Here is an 18,614-nt window from a genome sequence, read left to right as displayed (position 1 = left end):
TGCATTGGTAACCTCGCTGTTACGTCGCAACTTTGGGACCGTTCCCGCACCACACGTCGCGAACTGCCACACCGCGCCGGCCCAAGCGGCCATTTTGACTTTTCATGTCGCTTGGCTTGGTTGCTTGACGATGGCATTGGCAGCCCAAAGTGCCGGGGGCCACACTTTTTACGTATTTTCGGTTTCCGCCAGCAAAAGTATGGCCCTTGAGATCCGCATTTGCTATCTAAAGATGGTGTCTATGACGCGTTACGGCCCTATAAAATTGGTTTTGGTTCATAGATGTTCCGTATAAAGTCCAAGGGCGATAACATCGTTGCCGTGTGCCGTATGCTGTATGTGCGAGCGAAAGCGTGCGAGGCAAGCCTACGACCGCGTCTCGCGCGCGAGAGAAAGAAAAGCAGGGAGGAAGTGCGCCTTCTTCCGTTGCGCTCGAGGCACCGGCGAGAGAGCGAGGGGGGAGGGATAGTGGGCAGCGTTGTGCTCTGGTAGTACGCGGTGGCGCACGGTCGTGCGGGCCGTATCTTGAAAACAATCTGCGTTGGGGGCAGAGTCTACGCAGTGTAGGTGCGTCGGCGGATCGTAGCTTTGTGCGTGCTGTGTGTTCTCGGCGCTCAGTTTGCGTTGAAGCGATAGACACCAACAGTGCGAAGGTCACTTCGCTCGCTTCTGCAGCGGCGCTTAAATTCCTCAGGCCAGCGTTTGACAGCGCGTGTCTGCGCTCATCGAGTGTGATGTGTTCATGTTTGCCTGTGGGTGCTCACACCATGCTTGTTAATTAGTTAATAAGTGAATGTTTACAAGTTTATACGAATGATAAAACTACTATTCTTACTTTGTATAGCTTATCGCAATCGATACTTCGACTGTCGGGTGAAACTACTTTTTTCACACGTAAGAATTAAAGAATATTGTGTGCAGTTCAACACTACTCCCATTTTTCAATTTTTCCTGTTTCTCGGCTCTTGCGTTTCCCGGCTCTTACGTTTTTTTTTACGGTCCCGTGAAAAACGTAACAGCGGGGTTCTACTGTATTGGAGACTGCGTTGCATTTGTTGACAACTGGAGTGAGCTTGTAATTTATTCGATTGTGCACTTTACAGTGTGTTGTGTTGTGGCAGCTTCATTCACTTGAAAAAAAAAAAAAAGCACTTCGGAGGCTATATGTTGCAATGATTGTCTTGATTTTTTATTCTTCTTGCCCATCATCATTGGTGCAGATGGTTCTTTGCTGGCGTTATTGCAGGGTTAGTTACTTGGCTCGACAGATGATAAACGAATAATGGAAAATGAAATGTGTTATCACAAGATATGGTCCCAGAAGCATTACAGGGTGACTGTGCCAAACTACACCTATCTGCACTTTATCTGCTGTCAGTGTAATAAGGCTGATGCCAGTATGTTCTTCAATTTCGCCTTGAGCTTATAAAAGCACAGTAGAAAAGTTGCCAAGGGTACAGGCATCTTGGCAGATCTAGAATGTTGGCATGTGCTCTTTAAATGTTGGGAGCCTTTTTAAAAATTGAAAGTTTCAGAAAGCAATAATTGTGTGACATTTGTACCTTTGTACTACATATTGAAAAACATTACTTTCAATGTGACCTCACAGTGCCAAAAGAGGGAACTAACTTAACATTTTGTTGAAGTATTCCTTACTTCTCAAGGGGATGCTAAAAAAAGAAAAAAAAAAGCATGCTCCTTTCCTTCTTTTTTTTTTTCATCCTTGGCTTTGCAGCGTCTCGAAGCTCGGCACGTGTTGCTGCAAAGTGCAATGCGCAGGCGGCCAACGACCGGCCCCAGACGACACGAGAAATTCTTGCCTCCCTACCTGGTGTCAAGGTAGGCACCACACCCTTTCTTACCTGTCCACGTTCTACTTGTCAGTGAATTTAAGTGGCTATTGTGTGCTGTGAATATGCTCTGCCACGCCTTTGTTGTCTAGTCTACTACCACTTAGTAGCTGCATCTTTGTGAAATGTGCCTTCTATTTTGTTCTGCACAGCCTCACAAGCGTTCATCACGGAAGCTGAGCATGAGTGAGTATGGCTTGATCGGTTCTCGTTGACTTACTGTTCACCAGCCTTTATTAAGTTTTTTGGCACAGTTACAGTGTTGTGGGTCACTTATTGGACACACGTATTCTTGCTGTAATTTTTCCTGTATTATTAACCTCTGGTGCTGAAACTTGCAGAGCAGCCAGTAACCGTTGGAACCCCGAAGCAGCTGTAGGACCAGGACATTAGTGAGAACGTGCAGCTGTATGCCAGCAAGAGTGATACACTATCACCACATTGCAACTGTGCGCTTTCGTATTGGGACGAAAGTGCCCAATTCGAAAGCGCGTCTTGGGACGAGCTCAAATGTGCTAGTACAAGAACGGCTGGTAACACAAATATACAAGAAGGAGATGTGCTTCTGCTTGGAGAAGCACATAAAAGAACGCAGTGAAAACTCTGCAAGGTCAAAAAGATTTTCCTAGGCAAGGATGGCCTAGTAAGGGCATGCTTTCTTCATTCACCTGAAGGAAAACTGGTCAAGAGACCAATTCAGCTGTTACATTTGCTCGAAGGATGCTTCGGTGGAATCTGGCCAGCAGGAAGATGTAGAAAACAGATTGGACAAAGAGCTGGGAGGTAACAAAAGAAGAGGTTGCCTGGCACATGCTCAAATTTTTTATTCTTGTTGTTGTTCAAAATAAACCGAACACATATCTAATCTGTCGTCTCTGGTCCTTCTGAAATAAGAGCAGCCAGTAATGCAGTTTGTATCACAGCCCCGGAGTGTTCCTATGTCCATGGAATACTCAGTGGGATGCTTGTGTCGGTAGACTCTACGCTTTGGGGTCTCACACATGCTCTTGGGACAAAGGAGCGAGAACACAGTTGTGCAAACAATCAGAAGGGCATTTATTGCACCTTTCATGCACTAATGCATGCTAGCCGAATTACTATGCATAGAACATCCACATAACAAATCGAGGAAGTCCGACTCACCGCGACCGGATAGCGGGTGAATATGTTTGCCCCATGCTGTGGCACATTGGCCTAGTCGTTCACGTGAACGGTCATGCGAACGGTGGCGCGCTCGAACGATCCGTGTTCGTCCATACCGGTGCCCTGATCCGAGCCACGCGAGACGGTCTCGCGAAGTGTGGGTCGGCGCATGCGCGGGACTGTCCGCATCGCTCACCGATCCCAACCCGAAGAGCAAGCGCCTTCGACCTTTTTCTCCCAAGTCACCCCGCCGTTCGGTGGCGTTAGCATCGCGACACGTCGCGCCATCTCTCGCAATGCGCTGCAACCACTACGACCGCCACCGCCACTTAGCCACGAGGAGAAGCCGGATTACAGGAGACGCGCGAGAGTCGCGCATCCCCACATCCCTCCAACCTTAAATCACTACACGTACTCTGGCGAAACATGTTACACAGTCTATCAACACGCGTGTCACGAACAAAAGTTAGTACATGCGACAGTGGCCGCGCCGAGGAAATGTCCACATGTTATCCACAACATGCGAGCCGACATTGTCCCTGGGGTTCACCGCTGGCGTCCGTTGGTCACAGCACCACATCTGCAGATTCTATGGCACAACTCCAGCCCAGGACTCCGGAAACGGCGACGCAGAAGTCGGCACGAGCGACGTGCCCTGCCAGCGAGAGCCACTGTAGCCGTTGGTGACTGCCGGCTCTTTTCCCAGCCGCCGAGGGTTGCTAGCCAGACACAGGTGGCCGCCGAAATCGCTGCGCCGAACTGGCCACAGGCATCTGCATCGCCTGGGGTAGCTCGATTGTAGTCTGGGGCAGCAGCGCTGATGATGTGCAGGTGACAGCAAACCAGGGGTGACTTCGCTCACGCTGCGTACACTTAACGCACTCGACAAACACTAAAGTAGTGCAAGGGAGAGGAATTCGGCATACGCATCGCCCACGTGGTACGATGTTCAATTCGGCTAAAAAAATTTCGGGCGGCATTTCAGATGCTAAGTTCACGTGAACACAGCTTACTTTCTTGAGTCGAACGAGTAATTTCAATTCGTGCGAGGCGAACTAATTAGGGAAGCAATGTGCGACACCTCAACACCACGGTCCATCAGGTTGTGTCCCTCAATGTGCGACAGGAGGCTTTGTAAAGCCTTAGGCCTAATGCGTCACCGGCATTGAAAAAAAAAAAAAAAAAACATCATCCAAAATGGGCACAACAGGCAGCCGCGAGGAGACGTTAGCTCTGTGAGGTGGTCCTACCCCGCTCGGTGCACAGAGCATCCGAGTTAACGGCGCCCACCGTTTCAGACGGTGTCGGAGCGCCCGGTGCCAGGCTGCAATACCAGTCAGCCCTTGGCGGCACCCGTGGCCCACGGCCACCCGGCTCCCTGAGCCTAGACTTCCGAAGTCAAAGATATAGAAGAAGCTATTTAAATAAGAAATTCGGACCGCCAACGAGGCTTCCATACTCACTTGCTTCAGGCTTGCCAATGCTCTGCGGGCGCTAGGCCTCGCTCTCCCAGGATGCAGACCACGTGGCTCTCGTACCGACGAGTGTACTTCAACAAAACGCCCGCGAAAAGGCTTAGCATGTTGAAACCCTGGTTGGCAAAAAACAGCCGCCGCTGGATTTCTGTGTGGTGCAGTCGCGCATTAGTTGGTGTAGGTAGGCGCCACGTGTACGTGTTTTTATTTGTTTATTTTTTATTGTTATGTGAACCTCCACAATTTTCTTGCCAGCCAGATTAGAAGTAATGTGTGTCAGAGAACATCGGCGTGTGGTAAGCTGCATGATGAAAATGTGTCGACGCTGGCCTTTTTTACTTGCGAACATGAACCACGTGGTGGTGGTCTGTGATGAATTGTGCAATGAAGAATATCGGCTTTTCCATGGTAGTGTGCCACATTTGTTGTGGTAAAGTGTGCGACGAGAGCAGCGACGATATCGGCTTATCTTTGCGTAGGGAAACGGACGACATTGTGTGTGCGCTCACGCGGTGTACTACGCGATTAGCAATACATCTCGCTTCCGAGACTGTGGACGTGTGTTGCTTGTAATAAGACCAGTCGTAGTGATCAGGCGCTGATAGAACTTCAGGACCCCTAATTATTGAACAGGTGAGAATGAATGAGACGCGATGATTAGTGAGTGCATGTATTTCAGGGCCACCCATGCTGTGTGCAGAAAAAAATAATAAAAATAAACCTTCGTTTGATCATAATTTATCGACTGAGAGGTATGACTACAAATGAGCTCCTACGATGTTTTGACCACTGCCGAAGCTGTGTGTATACATGTAACCACAGGGAATGCCCAAAAGGCAAACCACTGAAATTATCGCGATTTAACGCAGATCTCACGGGTCTTCAGTAAAACTGAACATTCTTTCTTTTTTTTTTTCGTTATTGGCTATTCACATTTATAGCACTGGACTTTATGCTGTGGTGATGCACATAGACATGCGAAAGTTCGGTCTTGTAAAGTTGAGAGCTGCAAGAGCAGGCAGCATACAGCGAAGTTACCGCGCAACGGATTATGTACTTATGTTAGGTCTTGCTTTGTACATTAACATGACCGAGGCTAATAATTGAAATTCAATTATGATGTTTAACATCCCTAAGCTGCTTAGCGGCTTATGGGGGACAGTGTAGCGAAAGGCTCCGGATTAGTTTTGTTCACATAGGGTATCTTACCATGCTCCTAAAGCAGGGTAATAAGTTTTTCTGCATTTCTCCCTCATCCTATTTTAGGTGCCGCTGCTTGGTACGGATCCACTCAGCCGCCCTGTAGTTGTAGACGAAGTTCATCTTATATATTTAAATCTACATTGTAAATGGGGCGCAAATCAGTGCATTCACGACAATGCAGTACAAAATTGTGTTCGACAACCAGTCATTTAGCGAAGTATCACTTTGTCATTGCAAAAATGTGCATCATCTATTATAGAAGGTTCGTTTTCGAGGAGTAATACATTTTTGTGGATTTTTGTTCTAGGGAAAAGGCGCAGTTTTACGAAATCACCACACGCTGACTTACGGGAACCATGCACTCGGCAACAACGCTACGTTGTTGTACCGCTAAAATGGGAACGATTATACTTCCTAAGCACAATTCGTAACTGCGATCACTTCAAAAAATAGCAATATGCTGGGCTTACAATCGCGGCAGGTGATATACAAGCAGCGCTCTTATGCAGAGAGAACAGGTCGCATAAACGTTTTTTGCCAACCAGCGCCCGCTTCGGAGGCTCGGCAGGGGGGAGGGGCCCCCGTAGTAACGTCACGCTGTTTGCAAACAGAGAGAGGTCTATTAACCGAAGTGGCATACTTTTGAGTTCGAACTTAAGGTTTCTTTCCATGCCATTGTGTGGTTTCTCGCCGGGGCTTTCCAGTGTGCTTGGATTAAAAGAAATGTCTAATTAACTGAGGTCAAATTAGCAGTAGTCAACTGTATTGGTTACGTGGATTTGCATACATCTGCGAAGGTCTTTTATTTTTTAAACAGCTTTTCTGATGTATGATTAGAGAATAGTCAAATAATTTGGCTGTGATTTTAGTAAAAGTGTTTGAGCTTGGCCCTCTTATAAGCAGTTCCACTTCTGCAGCTGCCCAAATTGCAGAGACCCGGAGAGGCTTAGTGGACCTAGAAACACCTGATTCCATATTGGTCAACACTAACATTAAGGTGAGTGACTGCTGCTAGTTTGAAAGCTAAGTATGCTGGTTCACCTGTTAATGTGTAGTGTCACACTGGAAAATGTGCATTGTGTTCATGTTTGTATTCACAACTCTTTTAATTTTCATCACCTAATTGCTGTTTGTGTTCAACACACTTTTGCTTTGAAGAGCTTACCATGCCAGATCTCGACAGCTGACTGTGCTCCTTCTTCACAGCAAACAGCAGTTATGAGATTGTTAATATGCCAACTGTACAGTTAACCTTGTTAGAATAAAGTTACATCTGACAGGGAGATACCTTTGCTGTAGGATCGAATTATTCATTAAAAGCATATATTTGTTACACAGTGATATCGGTGAGACAAATTGCAGATTTATTTCATTGTATCCAATAATTTGTCGAACCCACTTATAACAATATTCAAGTGCCAAGAAAATTTCATTGTTATTACCAATAATTGTAATTGGGTTGCACGAAAAAAAACAAAGAAGGGCCAGACATCAAAAAATTTAAACTAGACAGAAGTACAGTTGAGAACCCACTTATAACATTACCGGTTTTAACAATACAGTGAAACCTCGTTAGAAGCCCGTTGATACATTCCTCATTGCTGCATTTTCCTGGCTGTTACGTCACATTATTGCGGCCCCAACCTAAATCCCGTTGACTTCCATCTATTAGGTCCCCTTGATACGTCGCCAGCCTGTAATGTTCCTGCATCTTACATTGCATTTGAACGTGGCAGCCATGTAAATTTAGCGGTGCTGTCAGCTTGGTCATTGCAACAAAGCGACCAGCACATTGCAGATACAGCGTGGACATCATATTTTGAAAGTGATCTGCAACATGCGCAAAGTGCGCACCCGCACGTTCCTCATCTTCAAAACGATCTGCGATGTTGACAGGAGTGCGCCTAGTGCCAGATAGCGTAGTATGCACTGTGCTCTCGACGTTTAGTTCGCCTTGAAGTGAGTGAGAGCACGAAGGTCAGTTCGCTTGCTGCTGCTGACGCGCTTCCTTACTCCAGCGTTTTGACACAGTTTCTGTGGTCATCGAGCGAGATGTGTTCATGTTTACCTGTGTGCACATGACACCGTGCTTGTTAATTTAGTTAGTAAGCGAATGTTTACAAGTTTATACGGCCGATAAAACTGCTAACCTTACTTTGTGCAGCTGTCTACTAATTTGCTATCGCTATCGATGCTTCGCTTTTCGGGCGAAACTGCGATTTGATTTCTTTTTTTTTTTTTCGTGCACCCTTGAAAAACGTATTAATGGGGTTCTACTATCCATGTGCATTCTTGCCCAAATCGTCAATGATCGCCTTCTGGAAGGTGTAGAAGTGCACAGACGTGATCTCACGAATGTTTTCACACTCGGCATGTTGAGTGCAGGGAGTGTTATGGCCACTGGGGCTGCTGCCGCAGTCGTCGTTGCTGCAGCGGTCCTCGTCTTCTTCCTCGCTGGTCAAACTATCAGGCTGTGTTGTGGTCAGGTCCGCTCGACGGGGTGACCAATGAGAGATTGTGCAGCCGCGTGGCGTCGCCGGTTGCTTGGCGACTATGTATTCTGCCCAGATCCCGCTATGCCGGCTTGTCTGTGCCAGTTGCTCCGATGGCTTGGCCGCCGCCGCTGCTCTTGCTCACGCGTTCGTATGATCTGCAGCGGTGCGGCAATGCGTTTGGAATAGCCAATGTATTTCGGCCGGGGAATGTTGTGTATTCGTATCACAGAAATTTGTACCAGCTGTGATATTATCACTATATTATCAATGTGTATGAATAAAGTGTGTAATGTCTAGGGATGGGCGAATATTCAGTATTGTCGAATATTCGATCTAATTATTCTTTATTTGTTATTTGCTTCAAATTGAATTCAGGTATTCAATATTTTCGAATTATTCGACGTTCCCGAATAGGCAGCCAGAAGCCACGAAGGGCCGGTACAAAAATACATCTCGGAGGCTATGCTTTACGTCATGGCTTCCATACATCAACCGTAAATCTTGAAGGCTATACATTTTTGCATTAAATAGCCGGAAATGTGCGATGTAAAAGAGCAGGAACGGCGCTAGTGACCATCCGAAATGAGGCGGCGGAGTCCGCATCGCCATAGTCATCAGCGGAAATCAGGCGTGAATGACGGCAACGAAGGAACGCTTTGTGCATATTTGTGCCTTTATTGCGTTTACCGCTGCGCATAACGACGCGTTGGCCCGGGATTTCATAGTCGCCATCCATTATCGCGTTGATAGCGGCCTGCGGTTTCTTCCGCAGCGGTTGCGCCAAAAAGTAGTTTTGTTTTGGCTCAATATGCACGTCGGCCGCGTGCCTAAAAAGCTGCGTAGTCGCCATTCATGATCACATAGATAGCGACTGCGATTTTGTCTGTCGTTGCTCCAAGCGAACGGTAGTTTCGTTCCTGACACGGTGCATGTGTCGGCCGCGTGCCTTAAGCACCGCAAAGTCTCCGTTCATAATTGCGTCAATAGCAGCCGCGGTTTCCTCAGCAGCTGTTAGGTCAAACAGTTGCTTCGATTTGACTCTGTAAAGCTGTCGAGGACGAAGAGAACTGGCTACATCGCGATGGACATACGATCTGTTGGCGATCAGCTTACTGGCGAAAAAATAATCAGGATGTGCGCGCGGGGTAGTGCAAAGCGTGTCGCAAATGATGACGCATGCCTCGGCCGTGCTGTTAAGGAAGTCACGAGGCCTCGATCGCCACTGCGAGAGCCAATCAGTCATGAAGTGATGAGAATTGCAGCTTTCAGACTGCTTTTGTGCAAAATATCAAAAGGCTTTGCTCATCCATTCCACTGATATTTTCTGGATACCCTGATAATTCGGCCTTCAGTTCATTCAGGCATTTTTTGCCGTCCCTTGAAATTCAAATTAAGCTTTACTGTAATATGTGATAGATACTATTCGAACTATTCGATTCTAAATTATTCGACCAAATTACTATTCGCTTCGAATTCGCTTCGAACCTTAAAATCACTATTCGCCCATCCCTAGACTAACGTCCTTGCATTTTCATCTGCAGTAACCTTGACATCCTTTAATATTCCTTGAATTTTGAGTCGAATGTTTTGTACAAGCTTTGTTTTCCCTCTTACCTCTTTCCTAAAAGACTGAAGTGGCTGCACTCATTTTTGCAGGACCTCCTTACTCGGCACACGATGGCGTCGCTGCCGTGGTCGTACCAGTGCCGCCTGGCCAGCCTGCTGCCAGCAGTGGACTGCTGGCAAGATGCGGGCACTGTACGCCTCAGCAGCAGTGCCCTGAGCAACGAGTTTTTTGCACGTGCCTGTCAGGAATGGCGGGAGCGGCTGGCAGATGGTGAGCTTACCCACGAGAGCCAGGTGCGGCTGCGCGCCGAGCAGGACCGAGCCACCCTTGATCCCTGGAAAGGGCACCACTTTGAGCACGTCTGGGGCCACAGGTCAGTCCTTTGCTGCTGGTACAATTTAGTTCTGGGGCGCATATGTCCGTCAGTAAAGAAAAATTATCGATGATTACCGTAATCCCTAATGCAAAATTTGAGCGCAGCTCTGTACATGTTTTAATTGAGATATATTGGCTGGTGCCGACAATCTGTCTCGTGCGACATGTGGCAAATGGAGTGAAGTGTGGCGTGAGCGTCTCATTGATCAGGACATCGCGAAAAGCTGTGCGAGGTCCCGGGACACGTGGGCGCGATTCACAGCAGCTGTTGCAGACAGACTTTTCATGTAGTGCTTTGTTTCCACACAAACGACGCGCGCTATTTTGGTGCCATCTTGTAGCCATTGTCGCCGCAATGCCTGTTTTGCACGGAACTGTGCTTTTCTTCTCACGCTTTTACCATACCCTCCTCCTCTGCTTTCCGCCTCATGGTTCCGCTGCATCCTTCTCCACTCTTAGAAATCGCCGTCGTTCATCTCCCGCTGCACTTGTTCGCTTGGTTAAGAAAGACAACGCCGACGCTCGCCGCAGGAACGGAGGCCTGAGAGCTGGGCTCTAAAATTGAAAAGTGGCAGATCATTCTTGTGATTACCTTAGATTGATTGATCATGCTCCATGCCTTGAGTTATGGCAATGGGCATGATATCAGAAGCAGCACGTCATCGAGTCTACTCACTGAAATGTGAGACCGCTGTTCCGATATAATGAACTTAAATGAACAATAAAGCTTCGATAACAAAGCGTTGTACCTGTAAGAAACAAAACGATCAGCTCTTCAGCGTACAGGCCCTGGTTTTGCTACGATGCTGATCTGCTAGTGCACCGAGTGGCAGGATTACCGTATTTAGTCGCGTAATGAACGCACTCGCATAATGAAGGTCCCCTTGATACGTTGCCAGTCTGTAATGTTCCTGCATCTTACATTGCATTTGAACTTGGCAGTCACGTAAATTTAGCGGTGCTGTCAGCTTGGTCATTGCAACAAGCGACCAGCACGTAGCAGATACAGCGTGGACATCATATTTTGAAAGTGATCTGCAACATGCGCAAAGTGCGCACCCGCACGGTCCTCATCTTCAAAACGATCTGCGATGTTGACAGAGTGCGCCTAGTGCCAGATAGCTTAGTATGCACTGTGCTCTCGACGTTTAGTTCGCCTTGAAGTGAGTGAGAGCACGAAGGTAAGTTCGCTTGCTGCTGCAGACGCACTTCCTTACTCCAGCGTTTTGACACAGAGTTTCTGTGGTCATCGAGCGAGATGTGTTCATGTTTGCCTGTGGGCGCTAACACCATGCTTGTTAATTAGTTAATAAGCGAATGTTTACAAGTTTATACGGATGATAAAACTACTATTCTTACTTTGTATAGCTGTCTACTAATTTACTATCGCAATCGATACTTCGGCTGTCGGGTGAAACTACGAGTTTTTTTCACACGTGAGAATTAAAATAATATTGTGTGTAGTTCAACACTACTCCCATTTCTCAATTTTTCCTGTTTCCCGGCTGTTACGTTTTTTTTACGGTCCCGTGAAAAACGTATCAGCGGGGTTCTACTGTATGAAAAGTAGCGCCAACCACTTCCCTCCTCCTCTGTTCCACTGTCGCGTTTGCGAAAACCTCGTTCAAGCGGACACAGGATCGTCAAAGCTATAGAAGGGCTTTCTAATTTGACTACTTAGCAGTTCCAATTTCAGTTCAGTCCCAGTTTCATTATCGAAAAGTTTGTTGAAGCGGAAATAACGAATAAAATGCCTTCGTTATGAAGAGACTTTTCTTGTATTACTTTCTATGGGCAGCTGACGGGGAATCGGAAAATCTTCGTTGTCGCGGAAATTTTGTTGTAGCGGCGTTCATTGTAGGGGGATTCGACTGTATGAGGCATGCTGTAGTGTGGTACTCAAGAATAATTTTGACCACCTGCGGTTCTTTAACATGCACCTAAATCTAAGTATACACGAGTGTTTTTGCATTTCACCCCCATCGAAATGAGGCCGCCACTTGTTGGGTTCAAACCCGCGGCCGCAAACAACGCCATAGCCACTAAGCTACCGCGATGGGGACAGAAATGTTGATTTGCGGTGCTTTTTTTTTTTTTGCATAGTCTCATCTTGAAACTGCAGTGCTTTAATGTGGCTTTGCGTCTGCACGCCCTGCTTCAGTTGTCCGCTTGACAAATTTGCTCGGTGTTCATTATTCAGAAATATCAGAAACGTACCATACCAAACTTTGAATTTGAATTTATCCAGTTTGTCCACAACTGTTGCTGTGTCTAGTAGTAGCGTTTCCTTGCCTTCTTAGATCGTATGTTTCCTTTCTGGCACTCTTCCCATGCATGCGAGCTGCCACGGCCAACGAGCATAGAGTGGCAAGGCTGTTATTCACTCGTTTTGTGACTGCTCCGGTTCTACCCATTCTCTGTCACCTTTTCCCACCTCCTCTTTACCATTCTATCTACCTTCCCTCTGGACTGTGCACCTTAGTACAAAGGTAACTGCAGGGCTTTTGCGGGCACCAGAATAGGAAACTGAGTGCGTGCTGGCATTGTGGGCAAGTTGCTGCAGCAGGCTACCGTTCTTGTTCATGCGTGCCTTGCGCGTTTTCTTGTTTACATGGGATCTAGAAGCCGGGAAATGACTCATACAATCGCAGTCTGGCAATGTATTGAAACGTTGATGCCGAAAGATTGTGTTTTCCGGCAATGTTAAATGGGCAAAAAATAAGCGTAACTGTAGTGGGTCATTTTTGGGGTTCTTGATTGTGTATCTTGGCGCCTGGAAATCGTACTTAACAGGATTGTATCAACGAGGTTCTACTGTATATACATGTGCCGATCCACCTCCTGACGTGGTGTGCAAGACAGCAGCAGTAGCAGCAGTGGAAAAGTAAACGGAAGAGGAAAAGAAAGCTTTGCTTGAAGAAAACATTTATTTCCTGTCTGTTGGAATAATGTGAGCTGCAGAAGAAACTCGGTGGGAGAAATTGGCTCATGCATAAGTGGAGATCACTGGCAGCTTGTCGAGAACAACCTCGAGCAGGTGTCACAACTATTGCCTCTTAGAGCACTATGTCCTTGCACTTGGCATGCTTGCTACAAATGAAAACTTTCTTCTTGGGTACAGGTTACCTTCTGAAGAGCGCGTTGCCTCCTTGAACTTGGCCACTGGTATACCCTTGGCTGCACCCCTGGCCAGCCGCAGAACAGGGCGACCTCTACGCAGGCCTCACAGACCCGGAAACAGCACTAGCCCTGTAAGTGAATTTACCTTGGAAAGTTTCAGTGACTGCATAACACGTAAGATATTGCTGTAGTGTTGTGCTTACAGATTTGGTACATTGCACTTGACACATTGTGCAGAAATGAAAACAAAACTCTAGTTGGTTTATGCCTTCTTTTTTCATTGCTCTTGCAAGCCGAAAGATGTGCATTTGCACTTTTGGTCAGTAATAATGTTATTAACATGCTTTGCATCTGTGTGCCAAATATGTTACTGTTACTCTCGAGTTTTCTTTGAGCTTGCCTAAATTTCTCATTTTCAATTCTGTACAGCAGCTTGCAAAGTCTTTTGGAAGGCACAATAAAATACCATATTTATTCGCATAATGAACCCACCATGTTTTCAGAAACGTCAATTTGGGGGGAGGGTTCTTTATGCGGGGAGGAGAAAAAAAAAAAGTTGCGACAGATTTATAAGAATTGAAATTTCATATCGCGATGTATATAGGAAAGTCGCTATTAAAACCTTACCTTTTTAGTAAAAGTGCGTACACAACGTATACGCAACCAATTTTTTTTATTCATGTCGCTAGCCGGCTATATGTTGGTGCTCTTACTCGCAACTACTGTCGTCACTCACCTCACTGACATCGCTAGCTGCTTCGTCGTCGTCTGCCCACAGTGCATCATCTTCTGTGCCGTCCAGGCTGTTTGAAATTCCAGTCTTTTTGAAGCTGTGGATGATCATATCGCCAGGAATTTTACTCCACGCCTCTAGAATCCATCCGCAGAGCATCTCGATCGACGGCCTCCTTATTTTCCCTGTTCGAGTAAGGTCATGGTTTCTGTCAGCCATCCACTCCGTGTACAGCCGCCGTACGTTTTCCTTGAAAGGTTTATTGATAGAAACATCAAGGGGCTGCAGCACAGACGTCAGGCCACTCGGGATCACGGCGGTGTCTGTGTGCATTTCTTCCATTCGGCACTGGACACCCTTCTCCAGATCGCCGCGGAAACTGTCGACAAGCAGCGACAGCAGAAAAAGAGACCACGGACGCCGTCCCCAAACTGTCTTTAACCAGTCCACCATCAGCTCCGTCGACATCCAGCCCTTCTCCTGAGCACGGACATGGATGCCACATGGATGCCAGCGGGAAGAGAGTTCTTGGGAAGCGTCTTCCTCTTGAAAACGATGAACAGCGGCAGCTTCCTGCTATCAGCTGTTATCGCCAACATCACTGTGCATCGTTGTTTCTCGGCGCCTGTCGTCTTCACGAGCACACTTTTCGCACCTTTCAGTGCCACCGTGCTGCTTCGCGGCATGTTGAAGTTGATAGCCATCTTATCAGTGTTCCCAATCTGAGAGCGAAGGAACTCCTTTTCCTGCTGGATCCGAATGACAAACCGATGTAAATCACGTATTTTGATTTCGCAGTCTGCTGGCAGCCGTTTAACGTCGTGCGCATTCTAAGGCACAGCTCATTTCTGCGCATGAATCTTGTTGTCCAACCACTGCTGGCTTTAAAATCGCTAGCAGGAATGCCGTGATTTCTGGCTGTGGCATGCGGGTGGTTCTAAATCAACTCATGGAACACTGCACAGCCTTCACTGCGAAGCTTCTTCACATAGTCCAGAACTTCGTTCTCCATAAGAGGAAACTTGCCTTGTTTTGGCCCTCGAAATACACGGCGATCCTTTTTTGTAGCGCGAAGCTCGACCTCTTGTTTTCGCCAGTAGTGTACACGCGCTGGATCGACACTGAAATGCCGTCCAGCTGCGCGGTTCCCATGCTCCAACGCATGCTTAATGACTTTGAGCTTAAAACCGGCCGTATAGCTAGCGTACCGGCCCATCGTAGCTTAGCAGCAGGTGTCCAAGTTCTCCGCAAAACACAAACCACACACAAACAGAAGCAGCGATGAAATGGTGGCTACTTTACGTTGTTTATTGCTTTGTTTGCATGCCGCTGCGCGTGCATGGCACAATAAGCAAGGAGGTTCCCTTTGCATTCGACAGATAGCGCTCCGCAACAAAAGGTTGTGACCAGCGTCGTTCGCGCTTGCGTCGTGGGCGACTGTTTAGCATGGTTCTTTGACTGCTTTTAGACTTTTTTGCACCGTTGCATGAGATATATAATGGCATGATTTTACGTTACTATTGCGATCGTCTACGGCATGGGCAATCGCACCAAATTAAAGTGAACAGATATTACATGCCAACTTTTTAAGTGGGGTGTTCCCCCCTCCCCACACACACAGACACACACAAATATTTCCTCAAGGACAAAAGTGGGGGGTGGGTTTGTTATGCGAGTGGGTTCATTACACGAGTAAATACGGTAGTCTGTCTGACCTTTAGTGAGCAGCCTGGATGGAAGAGTTGTATTCATGATTGATCGCTTTCAGGGATACTCTTTCTTTTGCACTATGCAAGGACCGGCACAGTACCTAAATTAAATGATGGGTGCCATGCATCCATGCACTCTGTCATGGTGAATTAAGGGGGGACGCGGGGATCAGATCGCGAAAATCACGAGAAAAGTCGGTTTTTGGAAAACCCCCATTTCGGTATCTGCAACGCCTAATCTACGCTGTATCAAAATGGTGTGGCTGAAAACGCGCTAAAAGTGCCCGAAAAAAATTAATTTGTCAGTGCGCAGGGCGAGAAAACAGCTTTAAATCGCGCAAAATCACCGCCGTTCACGGAGCCATATCTTGTATTTCCCGCCACCGAGCGCCGCCATCTTGGTATCGTTCGAAAGCTCAAAGTTTCGCCGTTCCGCTTCTCAATTCGTCAGTCGTCGCCATCTTGTAACAAACGCACAAACACAAAAGAAGCGCGGGTCTGCTGGAGGTAGTCACACGGGCCCTCCGATGAGAGCGGGCCTCCGATTGGCTGCCGTGGTGAAAGGCGTCTTCCCATTGGTTACTGCTGCGGCAGCGAGCAAGATGGCAACCGCAGTTGTCTGCTTCGCAAACCATGCCGGCGTCTTCACTTGACACGCAGAATTCGGATTTCTGAGAGCGCCCAGTTTAGTTATGGATCGTCGCTTGTTGGAGATAAAAGTTTGGACGAAGCACGCCTTCGGAATACGGAAGCGCAAGCCTCCTACGACGAGAAAAATACGACGATTAGCGGGAGAAGCGGAGAAGCGGAGGAGCACCCGACTGAACCGCGCTACCTTGCACCGTGGATTACGTGCCGCGCTGTCTTGCACCGTCTGACTCAAGCAGCGAAACCGACAATTGCCCTGTGCCATCGGTACCGACAACGCAGTCGACGGAAGATGCGCCAACGGAAGCTCCCGCGCCTCGGCGTACGGCCGCGCGAATCAGCTGAGATCGTATCGACGCGGGTCGAAGGTCACCAACGCTGGCAAAGACGGTGTACTTAGTTTGGTGCATCGTGCGACACGGACACGCCGCCTCCGAGCGAGCCCCAACTGTCGACGAGCTACAGTGTGATAACCGAAGATTCACCGGGCAAATAGTCACCCGAACGGCGCACGATTCAGACGCGTTTCATGTCAGCGGTGACGGCAGAATCGCGAGCATGCAGCGTGCGCGACTCCCTTCGCGCGATGTCCACAACTGAACGGAAGTTCAATTTGATGGACTAGCCAGGCTATGAAATTTTCAAAGCCCACCAAACGAAGAGGCAAAGGTGCAAGAATATGCTTGGCAGCACTGATGCCAAAAATTATCGCCCTGATGCGTTCTAATAAACCTGCACTGCTTGCAAAACTTTGCAGATCGTTTTCTCAATAGTGTTTTTTTTGTTGGTCACCTCGCTCGTGGAAAGCATAGCACAACAATGGCTGGACCGATTTTGGTCCAGTTTGTTTTGCTGTGATCCATAAACTGTGCTGCACATCAAGACAGTCTTGAAATGTTCATTTATTTTTCCATTATTTAATTATTTCAGAATAACTACATGGCTCTATGCAGTGAAACACAAGTCACATGCATGTCTTATCGAGTAAAAAATTATGAGGGCACTAAAAAAAAAAATCTAACACTGTCTTGATATAGATTAGACATTTGGGCAAAGATACACAGTATTCCCAGTTCCGTACCATGTTTCGTTACTGTGCCAGGCTTTCCACGAGCAAGTAACTTGTAAACTTTTGTAAATTCTTATAAAACAAAAACTAATGAAGATATCTTAATGAAATTTTAGATTTGCCTCTCTATTGCAATGTACAGCGTGTGTGCCAAATTTCAGCCCTTTCTGTCAAGAAACAAAAAAGTTATTTTTCATCCCCTCCTCCCCCCTTAATGGGAGACTTGCCATTTCTTCTATTGTGTCAGCTTCCACACGTTTAGCCAATCGGTACGCACTAATAGTTATTTCTTTGAGAGCGATTAATCGAGAATAAAGCCACAGAGGGCTCCATTGGGGAATGAAAATATTATTGTGTGTCTGGCATGTTTTGGAGTGCACTGAAATTCTGGCTATCGAATTCCAAAAACCTGATGAGCTTTGCAAGTAGCCGTGTGTTCTTGCATGGCTGTAATGGAAGATTTTGTCACATATTTAAGAACCCTTTCTGTACCTAAGTAAATGACAAAAATTGTACATTTCTCAAAAACTCGCCATGCAGTAGTAGTAGTAGTACAGTAGACTTCCGTTAATATGACTCCGGTTAATTAGACTTTTTGGTTAATTCATTCTTGACCAAAAGTCCCAGCCAGCGCCCATGCATAGGGCTGAACATTTGTTATTTTGATCCCATAATTGGCCTTTACCAGATAATTCGAATGTTACCAGTCAGCATGCACAGGTCTGGCCCCTACAGTGACCCTAGTGGGACCCTTTTACTGGCAGCGTCTGTCTCGGCAGAGCTTATGGGACAGTGAATGCGATCAATGCACATCATTTCTTGACAAAAATGCCTATTTTCGGTCTGCCTTAGGAAGATTTTCAGGCAATTGCGATAGCTCAAAATGTCTGATTAGGGTATTTACTCTATTCTAATGCGCACCTTTTTTTCCCCCCAAGAAAATAAGCCAAAAGAACCGCACTTGTGGCTTCTGTATGCATAACACTGGTGTATTGTGGCAAAGCTGACTTTAAAGCCTGTGCGGCGAAGCTGACCTTAGAAAATAAAAAATTGCCCGCTACTGTGCAACATGTATTAGGCCTGTGCCCACTGTTCTTGCTAAACATTGGGTGCGGGTTAGATTTCTACTTTGCTTAGGAGCTTTAATGATATCTCTACATTGTTTTTCTACTTCGCACGCTTGGAAAGCGGCCACACATTTGATTTTGGGGTGTGTTTGAATCGGGC

General features: G+C 46.9%; 1 protein-coding gene and 1 long non-coding RNA gene across 5 annotated transcripts in view; one reads left to right on the top strand and one right to left on the bottom strand.

The window, feature by feature from the left end:
• The window catches only part of LOC125940990 (uncharacterized), a 51,825-nt gene extending 46,043 nt beyond the window's left edge, over nucleotides 1-5,782 (bottom strand). Inside the window, exon 1 of the long non-coding RNA XR_007464141.1 lies at nucleotides 5,664-5,782. This is a non-coding gene — a long non-coding RNA (uncharacterized LOC125940990). The remainder of the gene's footprint in view (nucleotides 1-5,663) is intronic.
• The window catches only part of LOC119466275 (putative Polycomb group protein ASXL2), a 49,390-nt gene that overhangs the window by 12,743 nt on the left and 18,033 nt on the right, over nucleotides 1-18,614 (top strand). For all 4 annotated transcript variants that reach the window (XM_037726751.2, XM_037726750.2, XM_049657836.1 and 1 more), the window contains 5 exons: nucleotides 1,736-1,839; nucleotides 2,003-2,036; nucleotides 6,589-6,668; nucleotides 9,823-10,106; nucleotides 13,230-13,359. In XM_037726751.2, coding sequence (XP_037582679.1) covers nucleotides 1,736-1,839; nucleotides 2,003-2,036; nucleotides 6,589-6,668; nucleotides 9,823-10,106; nucleotides 13,230-13,359 — 632 coding nt within the window. The remainder of the gene's footprint in view (nucleotides 1-1,735; nucleotides 1,840-2,002; nucleotides 2,037-6,588; nucleotides 6,669-9,822; nucleotides 10,107-13,229; nucleotides 13,360-18,614) is intronic.

The sequence above is a fragment of the Dermacentor silvarum genome, chromosome 10 (genome assembly GCF_013339745.2).
Source record: "Dermacentor silvarum isolate Dsil-2018 chromosome 10, BIME_Dsil_1.4, whole genome shotgun sequence".
In the NCBI taxonomy this organism is placed as follows: domain Eukaryota; kingdom Metazoa; phylum Arthropoda; class Arachnida; order Ixodida; family Ixodidae; genus Dermacentor; species Dermacentor silvarum.
This window is presented reverse-complemented; position numbering and strand designations above follow the sequence as displayed.